This window comes from Symphalangus syndactylus, chromosome 6 (assembly GCF_028878055.3).
Source record: "Symphalangus syndactylus isolate Jambi chromosome 6, NHGRI_mSymSyn1-v2.1_pri, whole genome shotgun sequence".
NCBI lineage: Eukaryota > Metazoa > Chordata > Mammalia > Primates > Hylobatidae > Symphalangus > Symphalangus syndactylus.
This window is the reverse complement of record NC_072428.2, coordinates 129,210,477-129,235,161: the sequence shown is the minus strand read 5'-3', so window position 1 is coordinate 129,235,161 and position 24,685 is coordinate 129,210,477. Positions and strand designations below refer to the sequence as shown.

The window sequence follows — 24,685 nt, the reverse complement described above, 5'->3', positions numbered from 1 at the left end:
TCTCGGCTCACTGCAAGCTCCGCCTCCCGGGTTCACGCCATTCTCTTGCCTCAGCCTCTCCGAGTAGCTGGGACTACAGGCGCCCGCCACCACGCCCGGCTAATTTTTTGTATTTTTAGTAGAGACGGGGTTTCACCGTGGTCTCGATCTCCTGACCTCATGATCCGCCCACCTCGGCCTCCCAAAGTGCTGGGATTACAAGCGTGAGCCACTGTGCCCGGCCAGCAATATATTGTTGCAAGAGGCTGTAGTTCATTTATTATGTATAATATTCCTTTGTGACTTTACTACAGTTTATTTATCTATTCTCCTGTGAATGGATATTTGGGTTGTTTCTAGGTTTTCCTGGGAACAGTTCTGACAGGTAGTTAAATTTTATACTTCAAATTTCATCTTAAGATACACTACTCCCATGCCACCTTTTCTTTTTATTTCCATAGGTTTTTGAGGAACAGGTGGTATTTAGTTACATGAGTAAGTAGTGGTGATTTAGTGGTGATTTGTGAGATTTTGGTGCACCCATCTCCTGAGCAGTATATACTCAATTTGCGGTCTTTTACCCCTCACCCCCTTCCCACCCTTTCCCCCTGAGTCCCCAAAGTCCATTGTGTCATTCTTATGCCTTTTGCATCCTCATAGCTTAGCTCCAACTTAAGAGTGAGAACATATGATATTTGGTTTTCCAATGAATAGACAACTATTCATCTAAGACAGAGATGTTCTTAATACAGGATCTAGTAAATCACATTCCTGAATTACTTTGCTTAGAATAATCATCTTCAATCCCATCCAGGTTGCTCCAAATGCCACTAATTAATTCCTTTTCATGGCAGAGTAGTATTCCATCATATATATATATTCACAGTTTCTTTATCCACCTGTTGATTGATGGGCATTTGGGTTGGTTCCACATTTTTGCAATTATGAATTGTGCTGCTATAAATATGTGTGTGCAAGTATCTTTTTCATACAATGAGTTCTTTTCCTCTGGGTAGATACCCAGTAGTGGGATTGCTGGATCAAATGGTAGTTGTACTTTTAGTTCTTTAGGGAATCTCCACTGTTTTCCATAGTGGTTGTACCAGTTTACATTCCCACCAGCAGTGTAGAAGTGTTCTCTTTTTACTGCATCCACACTAACATGTATTATTTTTCTATTTTTTAATTATGACCATTCTTGTGGGAGTGAGGTGGCATCACATTGTGGTTTTGATTTGCATTTCCCTGATCATTAGTAATGTTGAGCATTTTTTCATGTTTGTTGGCCATTTCTATGTCTTCTTTTGAGAATTGTCTATTTATGTCCTTAGCCTAGGGGTTTTTTCCTTTTTTCTTTTTTTTTTTGATACGGAGTTTCGCTCTTTTGCTCAGGCTAGAGTGCAATGGTGCAATCTCAGCTCACTGCGACCTCTGCCTCCCAGATTCAAGTGATTCTTGTGGCTCAGCTTCCTGAGTAGCTGAGGTTACAGGTGCCTGCCACCACACCTGGCTAATTTTTGTATTTTTTCATAGAGACAAGGTTTTACCATGTTGGCCAGGCTGGTCTCGAACTACTGACCTCATGATCCACCTGCCTCAGCATCCCAAAGTGCTGCGATTATAGGCGTGAGCCACCGTGACCGGCCATCTCCTTCCTCCTTCACTACAATCACCAAATCAGCCCCTAGGTGTTTTTGGTATTCAGATTTCATTTAAAGAAAAAGTTTTGATGGCAACAAATGTGCAAACTTCTCTACACACTCCACACTCAACACACACACATTGACTGATGACATTCATTTTGTTGTGTGCTGTCTTATATTCTTCTTATATTCCTGAAGCTCTGTGTTAAGGTAGTTTACAGGCAAGTCACTAAGTCCCTAGCTCTGCTGCTCTGAGACCATCTTAATAGTCTGGAGTACTGTTTGAACATTATTATAAAGTACATACTATAACCTTGAACTCCTGGTCTCAAGTGATCCTCCCTTCTCAGCCTCCCAAGTAGCTCGGATGACAGGAATGTGCCACTATACCTGACTAATTAAAAAAATTTTTTTTGTTGTTGTAGAGACAGGGTTTTGGTATGTTGCTCAGGCTGGTCCCAAACTCCTGGCATCAAGTGATCCTCCCACCTCAGCCTCCCAAAGTGTTGGGATTATAGGCATAAGCCACTATGCCCAACCAAGAAGTATTGTACAGGATGAAGAAAAGAGAGATAAGACAACTATTCATCTAAGACAGAGATGTTCTTAATACAGGATCTAGTAAATCACTACTTCATTTTTGCCATTAGAAAGTAGATATAACTATTGTGATATCATGCCTGTTTGCTAGCACCTTTCTGAAAGTGCACTAAGCCACAGAGGAGGAAAGCAGTCCCTTGGCTTCCGTCTACTTGGATGCATGTGATGTGTGTGGCACACGTGGCAGAGCCGTGGGCATCTTGCTAGCTGTTGAGCTTTGGGATCCATTCTGATTGCTTCTCCCAAATGAGGCAGGATGCATCCCATTTACATGGATACAAACATTCCATTGCCTTCTTTTATTGCTCAATACTTTATTCCCACTGATTATATCAATCACGTTATATTGTGTTTAGTTGTGTATACTTCTGTTAGAGTTCCTTGAGAGTCAGGCCTGTGCATTATTTACCTTTGCATCCCAAGTACCTGGCATATGCTTAGCACACAATAAAATAATAATTAAATGGGAACTGAATATATGAGGTTAGACTTCACAAGTCACTTGCTCTACCAGTTACTGTATGTTTAATTATTCAGTCAACAAGTATTTGAGAGCTTTCTATGTGTGAGGTACTACACTATGCACTGGTCATATAACTTCTGAATGGGCTGTAATTCAGCAAAGAGCCAAGCCTAGTATGATTCAGCAGGAACCACCAGCCTCTTAGTGGAAAGGGCTTCTTGGGGAATATGTACTTTCCTCTCTTCTAAAGAGTAACTTATGGGGCCCAAAACTTAATTTCTCTCCTTTCATTCCAGGGCTAGGAAAGAAAGGGTAGAAGGCACATGACATACTTAGGTCCCACCCTCATCGCACTCAACAGAATATCATACTAAGAACCAAATAATAAACTTTAATTTGAATATAATACAGTAGAATAATTATTTTGAGGTACAAAAATAATTATAAAATACTTTTCCCATTTGCAAGTAATGTATGCTATAGACTATAAATGCCAGAAACTGTACATATTTCACTACATGCCTAAGTCTGGGTCTTCCTCTCTCCTCCATCATTACATGTAAGAAAACCAGCTGTGCAATACTACTTTGCAATCTCGAAACTCTGTTAAGACACTTCAGAAGTAGCTATCTTTAATAACAGAATTAGATGGTACCTTTCTTTAAAATAGTATGTATGTTTTTTGGCTCAGTCCTATAGATGAAAAAGTTTACAAAAATTAGATTTCTGCCATTTTTGGAATATCTGCTTTTTTTTCCCAAAAGACAGGAAAATGTCAGAGAGAATCTAGAGTGTTGAACTCAACAAAAGCTCATTTGAAATAAGTCTCCATCAATGGAAAAGCAATTTTTGACTACAGGCAATTTGAAAATAATAGCAATTCACTGGAAGACAAATTTCACTGCCAAAACCTGCTGACGAGTTCTCCCTGTCTTGTCTATTACTGTGTTTCCTAATATTTTAAGTGAGGTAAGAATTACAAGAATGATTCTAAAAATTATAGCAGGTTCTACCCAGATAGGACCCACCTAGTTCCTAAGATGCTGAGAGCCATTTATTATTTAAAAAGTAGGAACAACATGAGGAAACAGAAGCTTTGGCATATGAAAAAAGATGTAGCTTTGCTTCCTAGAATTCAGTTATTTAGGCCAGTTTATTTTGATTTGTGCTCTCAACTGATTATATATGGGTCTAAGATAAAAGACAGAAAAACTGGCCATCTTCACGAGTAGAGGTGAAATAACCCCTTGCGACAGTCCTGAAGGTGAAGGCGATCTTCAGTCATTGATCTCTTCTTGGCTTCTTCCACTCCTGCCATTTTCTCATCTCCTTTCTATACAACTCCTTCACCCACAAGTGGAGTGCTGGGATAAGTGGAACAACTAATACAGTGCCTACGGGGATTTTCCTGACTTCAGTGCTTAAGGAATTCTTTCTTTCAGTTCTCTTCCCATCTATTCTCTTCTAGGTAGGGATGGCTCTGCACTTTCTAGACCTGTAACACTAGGTACCTTAAACTAATAGAAAAAAACTATATGGTGTAAAAACAAAGGTAGTATAAAACATAGAAAGATGTGGGTCTCTTTTCTGGAAATAGGTTGTGAGCTTAAGAATGCTCAGTTGTATAGCAGGTTTATGTTATAAGAGCTCAGAAACATGGGGCTGGAATATGACTTACAACAGACAGCCTAGCCATTAGGAGATTCCCTCAAAGGACTTTATATAATTCATGTTTTATTATCGTTACATTAATAAGTGCCTACAATGCATATAAATCACTGTAGCCCTACTTTCAAAACTGATGTTTGGGCCAGGTGCAGTGGCTCATGCCTGTAATCCCAGCACTTTGGGAGGCTGAGGCGGGCGGATCACGAGGTCAGGAGATGGAGAGCATCGTGGCTAACACGGTGAAACCCCGTCTCTACTAAAAATACAAAAAATTAGCCGGGCGTGGTGATGGGCACCTGTAGTCCCAGCTACTCAGGAGGCTGAGGCAGGAGAATGGCGTGAACCCAGGAGGCGGAGCTTGCAGTGAGCCGAGATTGCACCACTGCACTCCAGCCTGGGCGACGGAGCGAGACTCCTTCTCAAAACAACAACAACAACAACAACAAAAACTGATGTTTGTTCAGCGAGATACATGAACAAAAACCTAACCTGCTTTGTTACCGAAAATATGATGGTACCAAAATATAATGGACTAGTGAGATTCATAAACATTGTTTCTTGAATACCTTTAGAGGTACTACAATTTTTTTCATAGTACTCACCTTTTAAAACATTGCAATACTCATCTTACTGCACTGTAACATGTTATTATCATCAACAATTTAATTACTGAAAGAGTAATCCCATAAATCTATCCTATTAATGACTGGACAGTTTGATAAAGTAGCTTACTGCCATTCTTAGAATCACATAGCTAGTTATTCTCCCAAGATTCAGAGGTGAAGTTATAAAACCCTTTATGGAATTCCCCAATAAAATGGGATAAGGTACAGAGATGCCTTAAAGTTAAATGATACAATGATGCTGATTCTTGAACATCAAAGATATTTGTTATTGCAGCCAGGAAACAATGCCATAAAATGCTAACAAAAAAAAGTTCCCCGTCTCTACTAAAAATACAAAAAAAATTAGCCGGGCGTGGTGGCGGGCGCCTGTAGTCCCAGCTACTCGGAGAGGCTGAGGCAGGAGAATGGCGTGAACCCGGGAGGCGGAGCTTGCAGTGAGCCGAGATCGCGCCACTGCACTCCAGCCTGGGTGACAGAGCGAGACTCCGTCTCAAAAAAAAAAAAAAAAAAAAAAAAAAAAAAAGTTATACTGTTTTCCTTAAAGTCAGTAAATTGCATAAAAGTACTCTGAGCATTTTTGGAAGAAAGGCACCAGATAAGTCCAAAGTCTTATTGCTACTAGGATCATACAGGGTCACAGACTATGGCACTCTGTTCAGCCAGGAGACTAGGTCTCAGCAAGTCAGTCTCTGACCTTGAGGCTTAAAGAGCAAGGAAGGAAAATATCAATAAAACAGAGCCCTGTATCACAGATTAAACTGGAGTGAAAATGATTTCCAGTTTTATGTCAAAGTAGAAGCTGGTTCCTAGGATGCTGGAGCTATTTTAGATGGGCACTCTGTTTTCTTTGGCCCATTTCTTCATGATCCGGATCATGTATTCTACCTGGGTGTTACCTGTGCTTCTTAGTAAATGGAGCACTTCTTGAAGGGTCTCTCTGAGGAAAAGATTTGAAAAGACAAAGTGTTTCAATGAAGAATGAAAATTAAAAAATAAAATAAACTCTGATCTGTCCTTCGGACTGTATGTCTTGTAGGGCATTTTTGGTAATAGACTCTTCCACTGTGTATTCATAAAGCAATTACAAACTGCCTAGCCTTATGTTCTTATGGTGGCATAGTAAAATGGAAATTATGTGAAATCTTTCTTATCAATCCAAGTGTTCCTTGTTTATCCATACTACCTATATACATACTGATAATCTTTTTGTCCTTTCTGAGATGGCCTAAACATTCCCATTTCTATTCTTATTCTGCATGACTAGAAAGGGTATATCCAGAAGTTGGGGTTCAAGTTCTAGCTCTAACACCAGCAAGTCACTTAGTTTATCTAACTCATGGATTTCTCCCTTGTTTAAGGTGGTAACCACCTTCAACTAGGCATCACTGTCAAATTCATAAAATTTTACAAAGCCAAAGGAATAAGGGATTTTTTTCAAGAAAAATAATACATGAATAAATATGGAAGAGATGAACATTAAGGACTAAGCCTAGCATTTATATTTGAAGTAATTTAAATTTAATTAAAATTAAAACATATTTTAAGTAATGAATGCTAAAATTTCCCTATTGCCCTAGCAAATCTATAGGCGACTGCCTATGAACCTATTTGCTTAAGAGTCTTCTCATATTTTCTACTTCTTTTTCCCCACAAACAACCTCCTTCACCTAACCAAATGCTTTTAAACTTTTACTTAGAACTAGAAGTACTATAAGGTAGGAAGTAATTTTTGATAGATTATTTTCTTATAAAATTATCACATTTCCTATTCATATATCAGTAACAAATACATTCCATGAAGTTATTTTTAGAAAATGGAATCGAGTTGTGTTTTAACGTTTGTTTCAAATGAAACTATAGGCTGGGCATGGTGGCTCATGCCTGCAATCCCAGAACTTTGGGAGGCTGAGGTGGAAGGATCATCTGAGGTCAGGAGTTTGAGACCAGCCTGGCCAACATGGTGAAACCCTGTCCCTACTAAAAATACGAAAATTAGCCAGGCATGGTGGCACGTGCCTGTAATCCCAGCTACTCAGGAGAGTGAGGCAGGAGAATCACTTAAACCCGGGAGGCAGAGGTTGCAGTGAGCTGAGATCACGCCATTGCACTCCAGCCTGGGCAACAGAGCAAGACTCTATCTAAAAAAAAAAAAAAAAAAAAAAGAAAAGAAAAAAAAGAAAGTATAAATGACTTAATTTTATTAATTTTATGTAAACTAATATCTCAGTATTTCCTAGAATATGAGAAGGTGAAAGAAAACAAAAGAGTTATCAACCACATCTACTCCATTCCTAATTTTTTGAGACCTAAACTAAAGGACACAAGAAAAAGCCAATAGGCAAAAACCAAAAAACAAACAAAAAACCCCGAAGAGTAGAAGAGTAAAAAAAAACACCTTGTTTATAAAAATGGCTATTTATTTTGAACCAAATATACACCCTGCTCTTATATTTGGAGGCTGTTAGTGTACTCAATGTATACATGACTTAGAATGATCTGATCCTATTATATATGATTTAGAATTATCTGATTCTACAAAATGAATTCTGGAGGAAAATGGTCAGATAGAAATATTTAACATCAACCTTTTTTTCATCATTCTAAAACATCATTATAATTATGCGTTTTCAGAAGATATCATCCAAGAGAACAATTATTTTCCCTCCCAAACCAGCAAATGAGTAGAGGTAGTATTTCTTGCCTGTTGACTTACTTGGGTTCTCTCCCAGCTATGATCATCTGGAAAATGCCCACACAGGCACCCCGTTTGCCTTCCCAATATTCAGGATTAGGATCCAGCCGCTCAAGGACATCAAAAGCTTTGGCAGAATAGTAAAACTGGCCCATCTGAATAAGAGAAAGTATGTGGTAATACTTGCAGTAAAAAGATTGCACAGAAAGAACCTGAACATAAAGATAACATGAAACGGGACTGTATGAAATAAGTGCATGGGTGCTGACAACATTTTCAGTTAGCAAGTTAGAAAAACTTCAATTCCTAATTAAAACAATAAGAAGGAAAATTACAGTTTGGGTACACGGGTTCAGTTTAAACTACCTTATGTTCACTCAGTTTTCAACAGTATAACATTTTTTCTACATAGAGTCAAGTTATGCTACAATCAGCACTTTTGCCTTTTCTTCTAATTGTATTCTAATCTTGAGGATAAACTCTGAGGATTGTGATTTGAACTGAGTATTTTTCAAGTCTCTTCAATACATTCTTTTCAGATGACTACTATCATTCATTTTATGCTAATTTGATCATGTTCAACTCCAGGATGGTCTTTCCCTAGTCTTGTTCCTACATTCTCACAATGCTTAGATGTATACTGACTACTATTCTAAACACTAAATCTTTTAAATGTTTAGTGCATTTTGACAGACATTTTTCCCAAATATACTACACATTTCCTTGGCCTCATAGAACATGTTGAATGCCATTAAATTTTGCTTAATTAGTTTTATTTAAAAAAATTTTTTATTCATATTTTTTTTAGAGATAAGATCTTGCACTATTGCCCAGGCTGGAGTGCAGTGGTGCCATCATGGCTCACTGCGACCTCAAATTCCTGGGCTCAAGAGATCCTCCTGCCTTACTGTTCCAAGCAGCTGGGACTACAGGTGCACACCACCATGCCCAGCTAATTTTTAACTTTTTGCAAGACAGGCTCTCACTATGTTGTCCTTGTTGGACAGAGTTGCTCAGCTTCATCAAAAGAACGAAACCTGGCCAGATGAGTTTTCTTACTTGGCAATCATAAATACATACTGTTACCAATTTCACTTAAGGCTTCAAATTGCTGGGCAACTCTCTTTATGGTTTAGTTACTTCTTTATTCCTGACAGATGTTTTTCTAAATCTTTGACAATTTCCTTAAGACAGCCTTCTTAGCTTAGCCTTATTCTGTACTTCATAGGGAAAACACAACTTTCTTCTCTTCAGTTCAAATTATATTTACACCTTCATTCTTCCTTTCCTCCTTTCTGCCTAATCTCACGCAAAGATTTTTTATTATTATTTTCAAGGTTTGTCCTTCTATTTATGTACTCTTTTAAAAAAAAGTCTTCTCTGCCCAGCCACCCCGTCTGGGAAGAAGTGAGGAGTGCCTCTGCCCGGCCACCCCATCTGGGAAGAAGTGAGGAGCACCTCTGCCCAGCCGCCCTGTCTGGGAAGTGGGGAGCACCTCTGCCTGGCCGCCCCGTCTGGGATGTGGGGAGTGCCTCTGCCCGGCCACCCCGTCTGGGAAGAAGTGAGGAGCGCCTCTGCCTGGCCGCCCTGTCTGGGAAGTGGGGAGCACCTCTGCCCGGCCGCCCCGTCTGGGAAGAAGTGAGGAGCGTCTCTGCCCAGCCACCCCGTCTGGGAAGAAGTGAGGGGCGCCTCTGCCCAGCCGCCCCGTCTGGGAAGAAATGAGGAGCGTCTCTGCTCGGCCGCCCCGTCTGGGAAGTGAGAAGCACCTCTGCCTGGCCACCCCATCTGGGAAGAAGTGAGGAGCGTCTCTGCCCGGCCGCCCCGTCTGGGAAGTGAGGAGCGCCTCTGCCCGGCCGCCCCGCCTGGGAAGTGAGGAGCGCCTCTGCCCGGCCGCCACCCCGTCTAGGAAGGGAGGAGCGTCTCTGCCCGGCCGCCCCGTCTGAGAAGTGGGGGGCGCATCTGCCCGGCCGCCCATCGTCTGGGAAGTGAGGAGCGCCTCTGCCCGGCCGCCCCGCCTGGGAAGTGAGGAGCGCCTCTGCCCGGCCGCCACCCCGTCTAGGAAGTGAGGAGCGTCTCTGCCCGGCCGCTCCGTCTGGGAAGTGGGGGGCACATCTGCCCGGCTGCCCATCGTCTGGGAAGTGAGGAGCGCCTCTGCCCGGCTGCCCCGTCCGGGAAGTGAGGAGCGCCTCTGCCCGGCCGCCACCTCGTCTAGGAAGTGAGGAGCGTCTCTGCCCGGCCGCCCGGTCTGGGAAGTGAGGAGCGCCTCTGCCCGGCCACCCCATCTGGGATGTGGGGAGCACCTCTGCCCAGCCGCCCTGTCTGGGAGATCTACCACGGAGGCCAGATGCAATGTGGGGGCTGGACGTGGTGGCTCACGCCTGTGGTCCCAGCACTCTGCGAGGCCGAGGCGGGTTGATCACTTGAGGCTAGGAGTTCCACACCAGCCTGGCCAACATGGCAAAACATATGAAAAATACAACAGACAAACCAACCAACCAACCCAGTGACAACAAAACAGGTCTACCCTGGAGTCATACTCTAATTTTTTCTATTTTCCTCCCTTTCTGATCCTTTATCCCACTTTCTTTTTCTTCCTCTTCCTTCTCCTTCTTCTTTGTCAAATAGAGGATTGAGTTATTATCATTGATCCATACAAAGTCCCTCTCTCATTTATTTTCTTTAATTCCCACCCCCCATTTCTATTCCCCGTCTTCCCATGTGCAACCTTCCTAATATGTTTGATATGCATCTTTTTGTTTGTATGTATTTTTAGAAAATGTTTATTGTTTTGTGTGCAAAAAAAAATTAATAAAAAAAAAAATAAAATAAAATAAAATAAAAAAGTCTTTATCGGCCGGGCGCGGTGGCTCACGCTTGTAATCCCAGCACTTTGGGAGGCCGAGGCGGGCGGATCATGAGGTCAGGAGATTGAGACCATGGTGAAACCCCGTCTCTACTAAAAATACAAAAAATTAGCCGGGCGTGTTGGCGGGCACCTGTAGTCCCAGCTACTCGGGAGGCTGAGGCAGGAGAATGGCGTGAACCTGGGAGGCGGAGCTTGCAGTGACCCGAGATTGCGCCACTGCACTCCAGCCTGGGTGACAGAGCGAGACTCCATCTCAAAAAAAAAAAAAAAAACAATACTCTTTATTGTGAAATAACACACATATAGGATGGTATATGAAACATCCATGTACATCTCACTAATTATAATGTGAAAATACTGTAAACACTACCCAGGTCAAGACACTGAGAGCAACACAAAAGCTCTCTGTGTGTCACTTCCAGACCATAACTCCCTCTTTCCATACCCGGAGGTAACTACTCTTCTGACTTTTATGTTCTCTCTTCAGTATACACATCTTTAAACAATATAATTGAGTTCTGCTTCTTAGAACTTTATGTGAACGAATACTGTAAATATTCTATTATGTCTTGTACCTATGATTCAATATTATAAGACTCATCTTTATTGCTGTATATAGCTCTAGTTGATTCATTTAAAAATTTTTTTTATTTTGAAGTATTAATAATTATAGATCCATGGACAAAGGACAGAGGTCACATGTACCTTTCACCTAGTATCCTCCAAAGGTTACAGCTTAAATAAGGATAGTAAAATATCACAATATAAAAATCAGGAAATTGACACTGGTACCATGTATGTTGATGATGGTCCTGTTATTTCATCCTATGTGTAGATTCATGTAACCACAGCCATACAACTATGAAGATACCGAATTACTCTTTTTTTTTTGGACACAAGGTCTTGCTTTGTCATCCAGGTTGGAGTGCAGTAAGGCAATCACAGCTCACTGCAACCTTGAACTTCTGGGCTCAAGTGATTCTCCTGCCTCAGCCTCTTGAGGTAGCCACCATGCCCAGGTAATTTTTTTTTTTTTTTTTTTTGAGATGGAGTCTCGCCCTGTCACCCAGGCTGGAGTGCAGTGGCGCGATCTCGGCTCACTGCAAGCTCCACCTCCCGGATTCACACCATTCTCCTGCCTCAGCCTCCTGAGTAGCTGGGACTACAGGCGCCTACCACCACGCCTGGCTAATTTTTTGTATTTTTAGTAGAGACAGGGTTTCACTGTGTTAACGAGGATGGTGTCGATCTCCTGACCTCATGATCCGCCTGCCTCAGCCTCCCAAAGTGCTGGGATTACAGGCATCAGCCACCACGCCCGGCCTTCCAGCTGCTTTTTAAAAATGTTTTATAGAGACAATGTCTCACTATGTTGCCCAGGCTGGCCTTGATCTCCTGGCCTCAAGCAATCCTCCTGCCTTGGCCTCCCAAAGTACTGGGATTACAGGCATAAGCCACCATGCCTGACCAAGAGATGCAGAACTATTATATCATCACAAAGATTTCCCTTGTTACCCTTTTACAGTCACATGCACAGCCCTCCCTGCTCACCATCCCTAACATCTAAAAACCACTAATTTGTTCTCTATCTCAATAATTTTGTCATTTCAAGAATGTTACATATATGAAAGCAAACAGTATGGGACCCTTTGAAACTGGCTTTTTTCCTTCAGTATAATGTCCTTGTTATTCCCTGTTAATTCAAGTTACTGTGTGTTCCAATAGCTTGCTCCTGTTCTGGTCATCCTGCAAATGCAAGAGGGACTCCCAACCAAAGTTTGGTTTGGATGGTGAAACTGATGATGCCACACACACACAGCAAGAGGATATGAAACGTTTTCTTACATAGTTGAAGTCTAGGGAGAGTAGAACGGCTCTATTAAGCAGATCTGAAAAGGCCTGAGAGAGCAAGGAAAGGAGACTGGCTTTGGTGTTTACTGTGGTTAGGAGGTGGGGCCATGGTGAAGGTTCCTGTGCGTGGGCAGGGACTTGTGTGGTTTAAATCACCCTATGGTGCCAAAGAAGGGAGCACATAGGTTTTCTTATCATTTTGTCCAGATGTGGGGCATGAGGGCAAGAGGCAGGGGTGAGGCTTAAAAGCTGTCAGCAGTCAAACATCCAGAAATGGAGTCAGACTTCTCATTATAGTTCCTTTTTATTACTGAGTAGTATTCTATGCCAAACCAGTCTGTTTAACCATTCACCTACTGAAAGACTTTGACTGTCTCCATTTTTAGGCTATTACAAATAAAGCTGCTATTAACATTTAAATATTAAAATTTGTGTTATTAACATTTATATATTTCTGTGGATATAGGTTTTCATTTATCTGGGATAAATACACAGGAATGCAATTGCTGGGTCATATGGCAAGTATGTTTATTAAAGAAACTGCCAGCCGGGCGCGGTGGCTCACGCTTGTAATCCCAGCACTTTGGGAGGCCGAGGCGGGCGGATCACGAGGTCACGAGATCGAGACCACGGTGAAACCCCGTCTCTACTAAAAATACAAAAAAATTAGCCGGGCGTGGTGGCGGGCACCTGTAGTCCCAGCTACTCGGAGAGGCTGAGGCAGGAGAATGGCGTGAACCCGGGAGGCGGAGCTTGCAGTGACCCAAGATTGCGCCACTGCACCCCAGCCTGGGCAAGAGAGCGAGACTCCATCTCAAAAAAAAAAAAAAAAAGAAACTGCCAAACTATTTCATGGTGGGTTTTTTTTTAATCCTTTTATTTTTGACCGATGTATATCAATATATTTAAAGTGAATTTCTTGTTGAGAACACATAATTGGGTTATGTTTTTTAATCCACTCTCTCAATAGATGTCTTTTAATTGGCATACTTAGACCATTTACATTTAATTATTGACATGTTAGGGCTTAATTCTGCCATTTCCCCCCTTATTCTCTTTGTTTTTCTTTGACAAGGACCTCACACATATGCTTGATAAAGACTTGACTGTGTGATCCCCACAGAAGGAAGATAAGAAAACCTGTATTTGGCTTCTCTAGCCTTCACCTATACCTATCTTTTTCCTGCTGTTCCTGTAGTGTAATAAATTTTAGCCGTGAGTATAACTATATATTGAGTCATATGAGTCCTTCTAGTAAATCACCAAACTAGTGGGTGGTCATGGGACCACTGAGACACTAGGTAATGCCAACTTGTTTTTCAAGTAGTTATCTTCCTTTGATGTTAACCCTATTCCCCTCTCATCTGCTCAGGGCCTAACTCCATCAAAAATGCCCCATCCTCCTGAATCTTTAATCTTACTGTTCAATGGCTCATTTTCTTCTGCCTACAGATATACTCCCCTATCTCCATTCTAAAAGAACTCTCCACCCCATCCCCCCCAATTCCAAACCCTGATTTTCCATTTAAGTTAGCATTACATTTTTCCTTATTTTTAATATCAAATTTTTTAAGACTGTGGTCTACATTACACTCGCTGCATCTGCTTTGTAATCTGAGTCTATTCTCTACCCTTACTGTCTTCTCAGTCCTCATGCATTTCTATCCAGTTGCAGATTTGACACTCTCCTGCCTTGGTTTTTGATTAAATGGGAGCAAGAAAAAGCAATGAAAAGCATTTTTTTTCCTGTCCTCATTGTTTTCCTTCTCTTCTGTTCATCCTCTCTTTCATTTACTCTTCTTTCTCTTTCTAGCCCTTAAACACTGCTGTTCCGCAAGGTTCCTCACCCCATTTACTGGCTAATCTTATTCTCTCTCATACTTTGCTGTTGCTGCTGCTGCTGCTGCTACTACCACCACTAACTACGGTTGACTTCTAAATCTACATTATTAACTACTAAATCTACATTGCTAATCCTGATGAATACCAAAGCTCCAAGCACAGCCTGTTAATTTCCTACTTCTGTTATCTCTGCTGGGAGCCTCAAAGACACTTCAGATTTAATACATCTAAAACTGAAATAATTTCCTGTCTTACTAATGTTTTCCTTCCCTCTGCCTCCCCTAACTTATTTAAGAGCCTTGCCACCCACCAAGTCATGTTAAACTATTATTTTTAAGTTTCCTGTGTCTTAAAGTATTTTCTTTTCTTTTCTTTTCTTTTTTTTTTTGAGACGGAGTCTTGCTCTGTCCCCCAGGCTGGAGTGCAGTGGCGCCATCTCAGCTCACTGCAAGCTCCGCCTCCCGGGTTCACGCCATTCTCCTGCCTCAGCCTCCCGAGTAGCTGGGACTACAGGTGCCCGCCAACACGCCCGGCTAATTTTTCGTATTTTTAGTAGAGACGGGGTTTCATCGTGTTAGCCAGGATGGTCTCGATCTCCTGACATTGTGATCCGCCCGCCTCGGCCTCCCAAAGTGCTGGGATTACAGGCTTGAGCCACCGCGCCCGGCCGTCTTAAAGTATTTTCCACTGATGGGGTTTCACCTCTTTTTTTGGTAATGATTCACTTTGAAATGAGCTTTTGTTGATTAATTTAATACGAGATTCTCTTTACCTGACATTTACCTGATTTTTGACATTTTTGGAAGAAATATTCCAAAAATAGGAACTTCCAGAATTTGAGGCTGATTTAAAAATAATCTTAATCTATAGGCTAGGTCCCCAAACTACTACCAGCCTTTCCAACTCCCCCCGCCCCTCCACACACACACACCCCAGCATGCACACAAAACAGCCATTTCTTTACTAAATCTGACTAATTTTTTATTCTCTTTTTCTGGTTCCTTTGTCTTTCCTGTCTACCATTTGCACCTCAAAGTTTGGCTTGCACCTCTTCTCGCTTTACATTTTACTTGGGTCATCTCACTGTTTTTCAGGGCTTCAGTTAATCCAGTCATGTACTTCATAACCGTATTTTGATCAATGATGGGCAGCATATATGACTGTGGTTCCATAAGATCATAATATTATATTTTTACTGTGCCTTTTCTATGTTTAGATATGTTTCAATACACAAATATTAGCCATTGTGTTATAATTACCTACAGTATTCACTACAGGAACATGCTGTACAGGTTTGTAGCCTAGGGAGCAATAGGCTATATCATATGGCCCAAGTGTATAGTAGGCTATACCATCTAGGTTTGTGTAAGTACACTCTGATGTTTGTACAATGACGAAATCACCTAATGACACATTTCTCAGAACTTATCCCCATTATTAAGCAACACAGGACTGTACTTAAATGTTGATGACTCCCAGTCTATGTCTCTAGATGTCAGAAGACATCTTTCTTGAACTTCAGAACCAAATTTCCAACTACCAGACGAATATCTATACATCAGCGCTGACTAAAGATTCATATCCTTTAGAAATCTAAAACTTCCTGTCTAAATAATTATTTCATATACACGTAAATCTCTGAAATACTGCCTATCTCTGAGTTCAGTTAATTCATAAAAAGAACGGCATCTCTTATAACACTACGTGAATCCTCTCACTACTAGCCATTTAGTCTGCAGGACATTTTCCCCTAATATTTAGCCAATGCAGCAACGTGATACGAATCTTTAACGTTCCCTTTAGTCTCAGTCAGACTCACCTTGTAGCAGTCATTAGCAATGAGCTGTAAGAGACTGAAGGACTCGCCGGAGGTTTCCATCTTAAGATAAAGTTCCCAGGCTAGTCTTGGTTTCTTATTCATAATATCTGCAAAAGGAAACAAAGAGTTGTAAACAAATGAGTCATTTTTACATGTACAAAAAATAATTTCTGCACCTTTATTATTCTATGGATTTCGTTCTATATTCCAAATAAAGTAATGGAAAGCTTTCATGGAAAGCTTGCAATGTTGGCATTAAGCTGGCTCCCTGCCAGAATTCTACCATACTTAAAATATTTAAGTTAGGAGTCACATAATTATGTCTTTCAGATTGGATTGACTTCTGGTAGTTCCTACTTTGCTCATATGCTTAAAAGAGGATACCTATCATTCATTCAATCCTACTCATCATTTCAATCTCACTTAGAAGATAAGATTGCTAAATTTTCCTCTGACTACAAAAACTCAGTGAACATTTAATTTAATTTTTTTTTTTTTTTTGAGACAGAGTCTTGCTCTGTCACCCAGGCTGGAGTGCAGTGGTGCGATCTTGGCTCACTGCAACCTCTGCCTCCCAGGTTAAGTGATTCTCGTGCCTCAGCCTCCCAAGCAGCTGGGATTACAGGTGTGTGCCACCACACCCAGCTAATTTTAGTATTTTTAGTAGAGCTGAGGTTTTGCCATGTTGGCGAGGCTGGTCTTAAACTCCTGGCCTCAAGTGATTTGCCTGCCTCATGCTCCCAAAGTGCTGGGATTACAGGTGTGAGCAACTGTGCCTGGACAACATTTTAAATCTTGAGTTTTAAAAAGGAACAAGAAACGATAGTGAGTGAGAGAGAGAAAGAGACAGAACGTAAAGTTCTATAACATACCAAAAAATTACATTTTCGACATTTTGCCACTTTTCAGACTTGACCCATAGTGAAAAGTTAAAATCAGTGTAACAACATCATTTCACAAACAACACTATAAACTGAGACTCTGGAAACTTTAATGAGACTTTAGGAAGAACTTGACATTTTTCAGGCTATAAGTACTAGGTCAATGCTATATAGTAGAACTAATCACAGGGTAAACTTGTATGACACATTTACATGGCAACTCTTACTGAGTAGCATTAACAACCCTTAATTTCAGTGTTTACTCATTCTACAGAACAAAATGCAAAATAAAATTAGAAAACATTCAATGTCATTTCCGAACAGATCATGCAACCAAAAAGAAAAAGAGGATTCTTCTTGTAACTTTAAAAAAAGAAGACTCACAGCACCGAGCTAACCAGCTGAGGTAAATGTAATCGTTTTTCATCTTCTCACTTTGGATCAAGAGGAACGCCTGCAAGAAGAGGAAAGAAAGGGGAATACACATGAGGATGGTTTTGCAATAAAAATACCCATTATTGGCTTGCCTTAGATTGATAATCACTGTAGCATTATAGATAACCAAATTCTATACAGGCTGCTAAGAAAAGTGAGGGACAAAATTGTGCTGATTTTAAAATATTACACCAGAAATTGATATTACAAGTTGACAAAAAGTTGGTAAGGATATAGAAGATTTAAACAGAATAATTAACAACTGTATGATACATATTCTTTTTTAAGCATATATGACCAGGCTACACACAGGTCACTAAGGCAAGCCTCAACAAATGGCACATGCCACTATACTCAGCTATTTAAAAAAAATTTTTGTAGAGATGGTGTCTCACTATATTGCCTAGGCTGGTCTCAAACTCCTGAGCTCAAGTGATCCTCCCACTTTTCAGCCTTCTGAAATGTTGGGATTATAGGTGTGAGCCAGCTCGCCCAGCCCAGAGCACATTCTATGACCACAAAAATACAATTGAGTTAGAAATCAAATAAGAAACATATTGATAGTCATCAAGCTGTATCCTTATGTATACTTTTCTGTACATATGTTATAGTTCTATAAAATTTACTAAAAGGGGAAAATTTTAATATGGTTATAAAATCTATGTCTATTCACATTGTACTTTTTTTTTTTTTTGAAGAGACAGGGTCTTGCTATGTTGCCCAGGCTAGAGTGCAGTGGCTATTCACAGGCATGATCATAGTGCACTGCAGCTTAAAACTTCCAGGCTCAAGCCATTGTCCTGCCTCAGCCTCCCAAGTAGCTGGGACTACAGGTGTGTGTCACTGCACCTTCTCCACAGTGTACTTTTTAATGCATCCTAAGAATAGAGGAATCTTTAATAATCCTTAACCCTTGACCATTTTATTCCAGTGAGAAAAAGATAAGGATGTTTTTAGGCAGAATCATTCAAATGCTTTCAAAAGCAGGTACCCACCTCTTCACCCTCACTAGTATTGCCTGTTGCAGCTTTGGCTTGGGCATAATTAAAGTTAAAGATGTCATCATTATAGAAGTAACTCTGAAAAACATCCCAAGAACAAGTCACATTGCGAATGAACATATAAAGTATAAAACCATCAGTTATACGAGATAAACACAAAACTATCCTTAAGGATTAGTTGATGCCACTAATGCCACCACAGAAAATGGGCCATCTCTAAGGGTATCTTATCTTCTCTGACACATTCTATAGTATTTTGTATATAAAGTCTTGTAGATAATTCTATACTGACCTTAAATGAGTTGAGGTAAATCAAAACATCATCAAATTGCTTAAGCAGGAAGAAACAGGAAGCCATGCACTGCCTCCCTGGTATTGTATCTGAAATGCAGGGGAAAAAAACCCACATATATTCATGAAACTAAAATCCTCTTTAGCTGAAGTTTGAGTTATTTAATAATTTAGAGACAGGAAAATATTCCAAAATATCTTTCTAGATTCTGACATTATATATTTTGCTCAGTGGACAAAACCCCAGTATAATGGAGGTCACAGTCCTTGACAGTGACCAATAATCTCTCTGGGGATTAACTCCCAGAGTCCAAAATGAACACACACCCTGCACGTTCACTAACTATGACATTACCCAGGTCATTTTCCAGGGCTTTGATTCTCTCATCCAACATGTGCACATTCAATTAGTGTGGCCTGGTCTCCATTATCACTTTTCTAAATCAACCTAGCACTTCCAATCTCAAACGGAAAAATAATTTGCCATGGAACCATCTGCTTCTGATCCTGATCCAACTTTTTGCCTGATACCGGATTCCTATTTGAGTAGTGGAGGATTAGTATAACTCCCACCCTTACTTGCCACAGGCATTCCTAAGGCTCCTTATCCTGTTTAATTTTTTTCCTTTAGCATTTATCACAGTCTGATATACGATGTACGTTTGATACACACACACACACACACACACACACACTATATATATGTATATCCGATCAGATATACATATAAAATATAAAACCATCAGTTATACCAGATAAACACAAAACTAATCTTAAGGATTAGTTGATGCCACTAATGCCACCACACAAAATTTTCTGGTATATCTGATGAGATGTACATACATATAGTATATATATATATATATATATATCTGATATACATAGAATATCAGACTGTGATAATTGATAAAGGAAAAAAATTAAACAGAATAAGGAGTCTTAGGAATGCCTGTGGCAAGGGTGGGAGTTATACTAATCCTCCACCACTCAAATAGGAATCTGATATCAGGCAAAAAGTTGGATAAGGATCAGAATACACATATCAGATATACATATGTAGTATAAATACATATATACACACATACTATATATATATATGATATATTATCTTTTTTTCTTTTCTTTTTTTTTTTTTAGACAGAGTCTTGCTCTGTTGCCCAGGGTGAAGTGCAGTGGTGCGATCTTGGCTCACTGCAACCTCCGTCTCCTGGGTTCAAGTGATTCTCCTACCTCAGCCTCCCGAGTAGTTGGGATTACAGGCACACGCCACCACACCTGGCTAATTTTTGTATTTTTGGTAGAGGTGGGGTTCCACCACGTTGGCCAGACTGGTCTCAATCTCCTGACCTCGTGATCCGCCTGCCTCGGCCTCCCAAAGTGCTGGGATTACAGGCGTGAACCACCGTACCCGGCCACCGTATAGTGTTTCTAGTCCATCTGCCCTACTAGACTTAAGTTCCATAATGGTTGGGAGTTTTGTTTGTTTACTGCTGCATCCTCAACAGCTCAATAAATTTTTATTGTGTGAATGAATGAATGAATGAAATGGGGAAAATTGTACTCAATAACCAGTGTTGGTGAAACATTTGCGAATCTCCAGGAGTGATAAAAATATTTAATTTTCAGTTCAGCATGAACACTGTTACTCAGAATAGATGCCAGGCACAGACAACCAGTACAGGCAGCACCATATTGGTTCATGCTGGCTAATTAGCATCTCTTTTTATACCCCTTTCTCAAATCTTTCACTGAATCTTGGCTGATGAAATACTTTAATCATAAAAATGAAGTTTCAAGACTACTAGTGGGCAATATAGGTGAACATTATATAACTGTGGCAGAAAGAAAGCATTTTCTAAGCTTAATACCCATGCAAGAAATCATTATAGAAAAGAAAAACTTAATTAAATATGGTCTTAATATTTTTTGTTAACCTACTTTTTTTTTAAATTTTTGTGGGTATGTAGTCCATATATCCATACTACATATGGATATCCAGTATATTTTGATACAGGCATACAATGCATACTAATCACATCAGGGTAAATGGGGTATGCATCACATCAAGCATTTACCCTTTCTTTGTGTTACAAACAATCCAATTATACTCTTCTAGTTATTTTGAAATATACAATAAATTATATTGTTAACTGTAGTCACTCTGTTGTGCTGTCAAATACTAGATCTTAAGCTGGGTGTGGTGGCTCACCCCTGTAATCCCAGCACATTGGGAGGCTGAGGTGGGTGGATCATTTGAGGTCAGGAGTTCAAGACCAGCCTGGCCAACATGGTGAAACCCTGTCTCTACTAAAAATACTGGGCATGGTGGCGGGCGCCTGTAGTCCCAGCTACTCGAGAGGCTGGCCGAGGCAGGAGAATTGCTTGAACCCGGGAGGTGGAGGTTGCAGTGAGCCGAAATCATGCCACTGCATTCCAGCCTCAGCGACAGAGCAAGATTCCATCTCAAAAAACAAAACAAAACAAACAAAAAACAAATACTACATCTTATTAATTCTAATTTTTTTTTTGTAGCCATCCTCACTGTCCTCCCACTCCACTACCCTTCCCAGGCTCTGCTAACCATCATTCTACTCTATCTCCATGAGTTCAAGTGTTTTAATATTTTTTAGCTCCCACAAATAAGTGAAAAGTGTGTCTTTCTGTGCCTGGCTTATTTCACTTAACATAATGTCCTCCAACTCCATCCATGTTGTTGCAAATGACAGGATCTCATCTCATTCATCTCATCTCATCCTTTTTATGGCTGAACAGTAAGTATTCCATTGTGTATACGTACCACACTTTCTTTATTCCTTCACCTGTTGATGGATGCTTGGGGTGCTTCCAATTCTTCACCATTTTGAACTGTGCTGCAATAAACATTGGTGTGCAAATATCTCTTTGATATGCTGATTTCCTTTCTTTTGGCTATATACCTAGCAGTGAGATTTCTGTATCATATGGTCATCCTATTTTTAGTGTTTTGAGGAATTTCCAAACTGTTATCCATAGTAGGTGTGCTAATTTACATTCCCACCAACAGTGTACGAGGGTACCTTTTCTCTACATCCTCTCCAGCATTCATTGTTGCCTGTCTTTTGCATAAAAGCCATTTTAACTGGAGTGAGATGGTATCTCACTGTAGTTTTGATTTGCATTTCTCTGATGATCAGTGATGTCAAACACCTTTTCATATACCCATTTGTCATTTGTATGTCTTTTTTTTCTTTCTTTCTTTTTTGAGACGGGGTTCCACTCTTGTTGTCCAGACGAGTGCGATGGCGTGACCTCAGCTCACTGCAGCCTCCGCCTCCTGGATTCAAGCGATTCTCCTGCCTCAATCTCCTGAGTAGCTGGGATTACGGGCGCCACCACCATGCCCAGCTAATTTTTTGTATTTTTAGTAGAGACGGAGTTTCCCCACGTTGGCCAGCCTAGTCTTGAATTCCTGACGTCAGGTGATCCACCCGCCTCAGCCTCCTAAAGTGCTGGGATTACAGGTGTGAGCCATGACACCTGGCCTTGTATGTCTCCTTTTAAGAAATGTCTGTTCAGAGCTTTTGCCCCTTTTAAATTGGATTGTTAGATTTTTTAACTATTGAGTTGTCTGGGCTCCTTCTATATTCTGATTATTAATCCCTTGTCAGATGGCAAATATTTTCTTCACTCTGTGGGTTCTCATTTCACTTTGTTGATTGTTTCCTTTGCTGTGCAGAAGCTTTTTTCACTTGATGCGACCCCATTTATCCATTTTTGCTTTGGTTGCCTGTGTTTGTGCGGTATTACTCAAGAAATCTTTGGGCCAGGCCACTCACACGAGGTCAGGAACCTCAAGTGTGCTTTATTGTTACTGTTTGCACCCCCTGACGCCACCGTGGGCTGCCAGTGGAGGAGGCCTCTGGACTACAGTTCCTGTCTTCATATTAAATCTCTCCTCCAGTGTGGCCCAGCGCCAGGTGGGCTCCCATGGGACGCCCTGCTGTCAGACCCAGATTGTTAATGTTATTGTTGGGAAAGACAAAAAAGGCAGAAAGATCCCAGAATATCTGATCCATTTTAATGGCTGGAACAGAAGCTGGGATAAATGGGCAACCGAAGATCATGTGCTTCATGATACCGATGAAAATCGTAGATTACAGCATAAATTGGCAAGAAAAGCTGTAGCTCTCCTGAGGAGCACAGGAAGAAAGAAGTCCTGCAGGTTGCCTAGTGTTGATTGACTCTGTCTTAAAAGGCCTCCTCATTGATGAAAAAGATGAAAATGATGAAAACTCATTAGGCAGTTCCTCTGACAGCAGCAAAGGATGAAGAAATAAGTGAAGAAAGTGATATTGAAGAAAAGACTGAAGTGAAAGAAGAACCAGAGCTTCAAACAAAAAGAGAAATGGAAGCAACAACAATAACTATAGAAATACCTGAAGTTCTGAAGCAGCAGAAGGATGATTGTTATTACATTAACAAGAGGAAATGGTTAATGAAACTTTCATGCCGGACCAACATCATAATGATTTTGGAAGCATTTTGCTCTCAATGCAGCCTTTTCAGCCAATGAGAGGCCTCGTCACCATCATGCTATGCCACATGCCAATATGAACGTGCATTATATCCCAGAAGAAAAGAATGTTGACCTTTTTAAGGAGATGGTGGATGGATTAAGAATAACCTTTGATTACACTCTCCTGTTGGTTTTACTCTATCCGTATGAACAAGCTCAGTATAAAAAGGTGACTTTGCTGGGTGCGGTGGCTCACACCTGTAATCTCAGCACTTTGGGAGGTCGAGGTGAGTGGATCACCTGAGGTCAGGAGTTGGAGACCAGCCCGGCCAACATGGCGAAACCCCGTCTCTAGTAAAAATACAAAAATTAGCTGGGCATGGTGGCAGGAGCCTGTAATCCCCAGCTACTCGGGAGGCTGAGGCAAGAGAATCGCTCGAACTCAGGAGGCAGAGGTTGCAGTGAGCTGAGATCGCACCACCGCACTCCAGTCTGGGCGACAAGAGCGAGACTCCATCTCAAAAAAAAAAAAAGGTGACTTTGTCTAAGTTTTTTTTTCCAATTAAGGTAAGTGCCACAAACAGTAATACGATCCAGGAGGAACTCTCTCCCAGCCTGCCTTTGTTGAATCCATCCACGCCACAGTCCACAGAGAGTCAGCCAACCGTTAGTGAACCAGCCACCCACAAAAGGCGCAAAGCTGAGTTGGAAGCATTGCAGTCTCTGAGGCCGTCCATGAGCCACACCACCAACTGTGATAGACTTTCTGACAGCAGCACCTCACCTCAGCCCAAGTGCCAGCAGCAGGACACATCCGCCAGTATAACCAAGCTGTTCCTGCACCTGGAAAAGAAGACACCTGTGCATAGCAGATTGTCTTCACCTATTCCTCTGACCCCTAGCAAGGAAGGAAGTGCAGTGTTTGCTGGCTTTGAAGGGAGAAAAACTAATGAAATGAACGAGGTCCTGTCCTGAAGCTTATGCCTGACAATTACCCACCAGGTGACCAGCCGCTTCCACCCTTTTACATTTATGGGGCATAACATTTGCTGCGATTGTTTTTAAAACTTCTAGAAATCCTTGGAAAGATGTCCTTTTCTGAGAAAAATCTGAAGGCTTTGTTGAAGCACTTTGATCTCTATTTGAGGTTTTTAGCAGAATACTGTGATTACTTTTTCCCAGAGTCAGCTTGTGTTGCTGCCTGTGAGGTGCATTACAGCAGCAAGAATCTCCGAGCAATTTATTACAGTGTTGATGGTTCTGTAAGAATAACTCCTCTGTCTAGCTCAGCGCTCTGGGTTCCAGATGAACAACTATCCAGGTAGTGGGTCTTTACCCAGAGCACAAACACAATGCCCACCTGGCAGCTCTGACAGAGGTAGGTCCTGAGTTGCCCACATACTGTAGTTATTCTGTTAGGAATTGTTTCCTGGGTGCCTATAGTGCTCTAACACAACACTTGCTACTGTGCAGGCCATCTGTGATGGCAGGGAAAAAGCAACTGGGTCCACAGTGAAATGTTCGTGGAAGCGT

The 24,685-nt window shown here is 41.1% G+C and overlaps 1 protein-coding gene across 6 annotated transcripts in view; it reads right to left on the bottom strand.

Moving 5' to 3' along the window:
• Positions 1 to 24,685, bottom strand: part of IFT56 (intraflagellar transport 56) — an 84,805-nt gene that overhangs the window by 26,886 nt on the left and 33,234 nt on the right. For 3 of the 6 annotated variants that reach the window (XM_063641658.1, XM_063641657.1, XM_063641660.1), the window contains 6 exons: positions 18,659 to 18,747; positions 18,361 to 18,444; positions 17,315 to 17,384; positions 16,050 to 16,156; positions 7,693 to 7,826; positions 5,865 to 5,916 (listed from right to left, as the gene is read on the bottom strand). In XM_063641658.1, coding sequence (XP_063497728.1) covers positions 5,865 to 5,916; positions 7,693 to 7,826; positions 16,050 to 16,156; positions 17,315 to 17,384; positions 18,361 to 18,444; positions 18,659 to 18,747 — 536 coding nt within the window. Of the gene's footprint in view, positions 1 to 3,056; positions 5,917 to 7,692; positions 7,827 to 16,049; positions 16,157 to 17,314; positions 17,385 to 18,360; positions 18,445 to 18,658; positions 18,748 to 24,685 lie in introns of those variants that run through there. The other 3 variants (XM_055284172.2, XM_063641659.1, XM_055284174.2) reach the window with 1 other exon arrangement.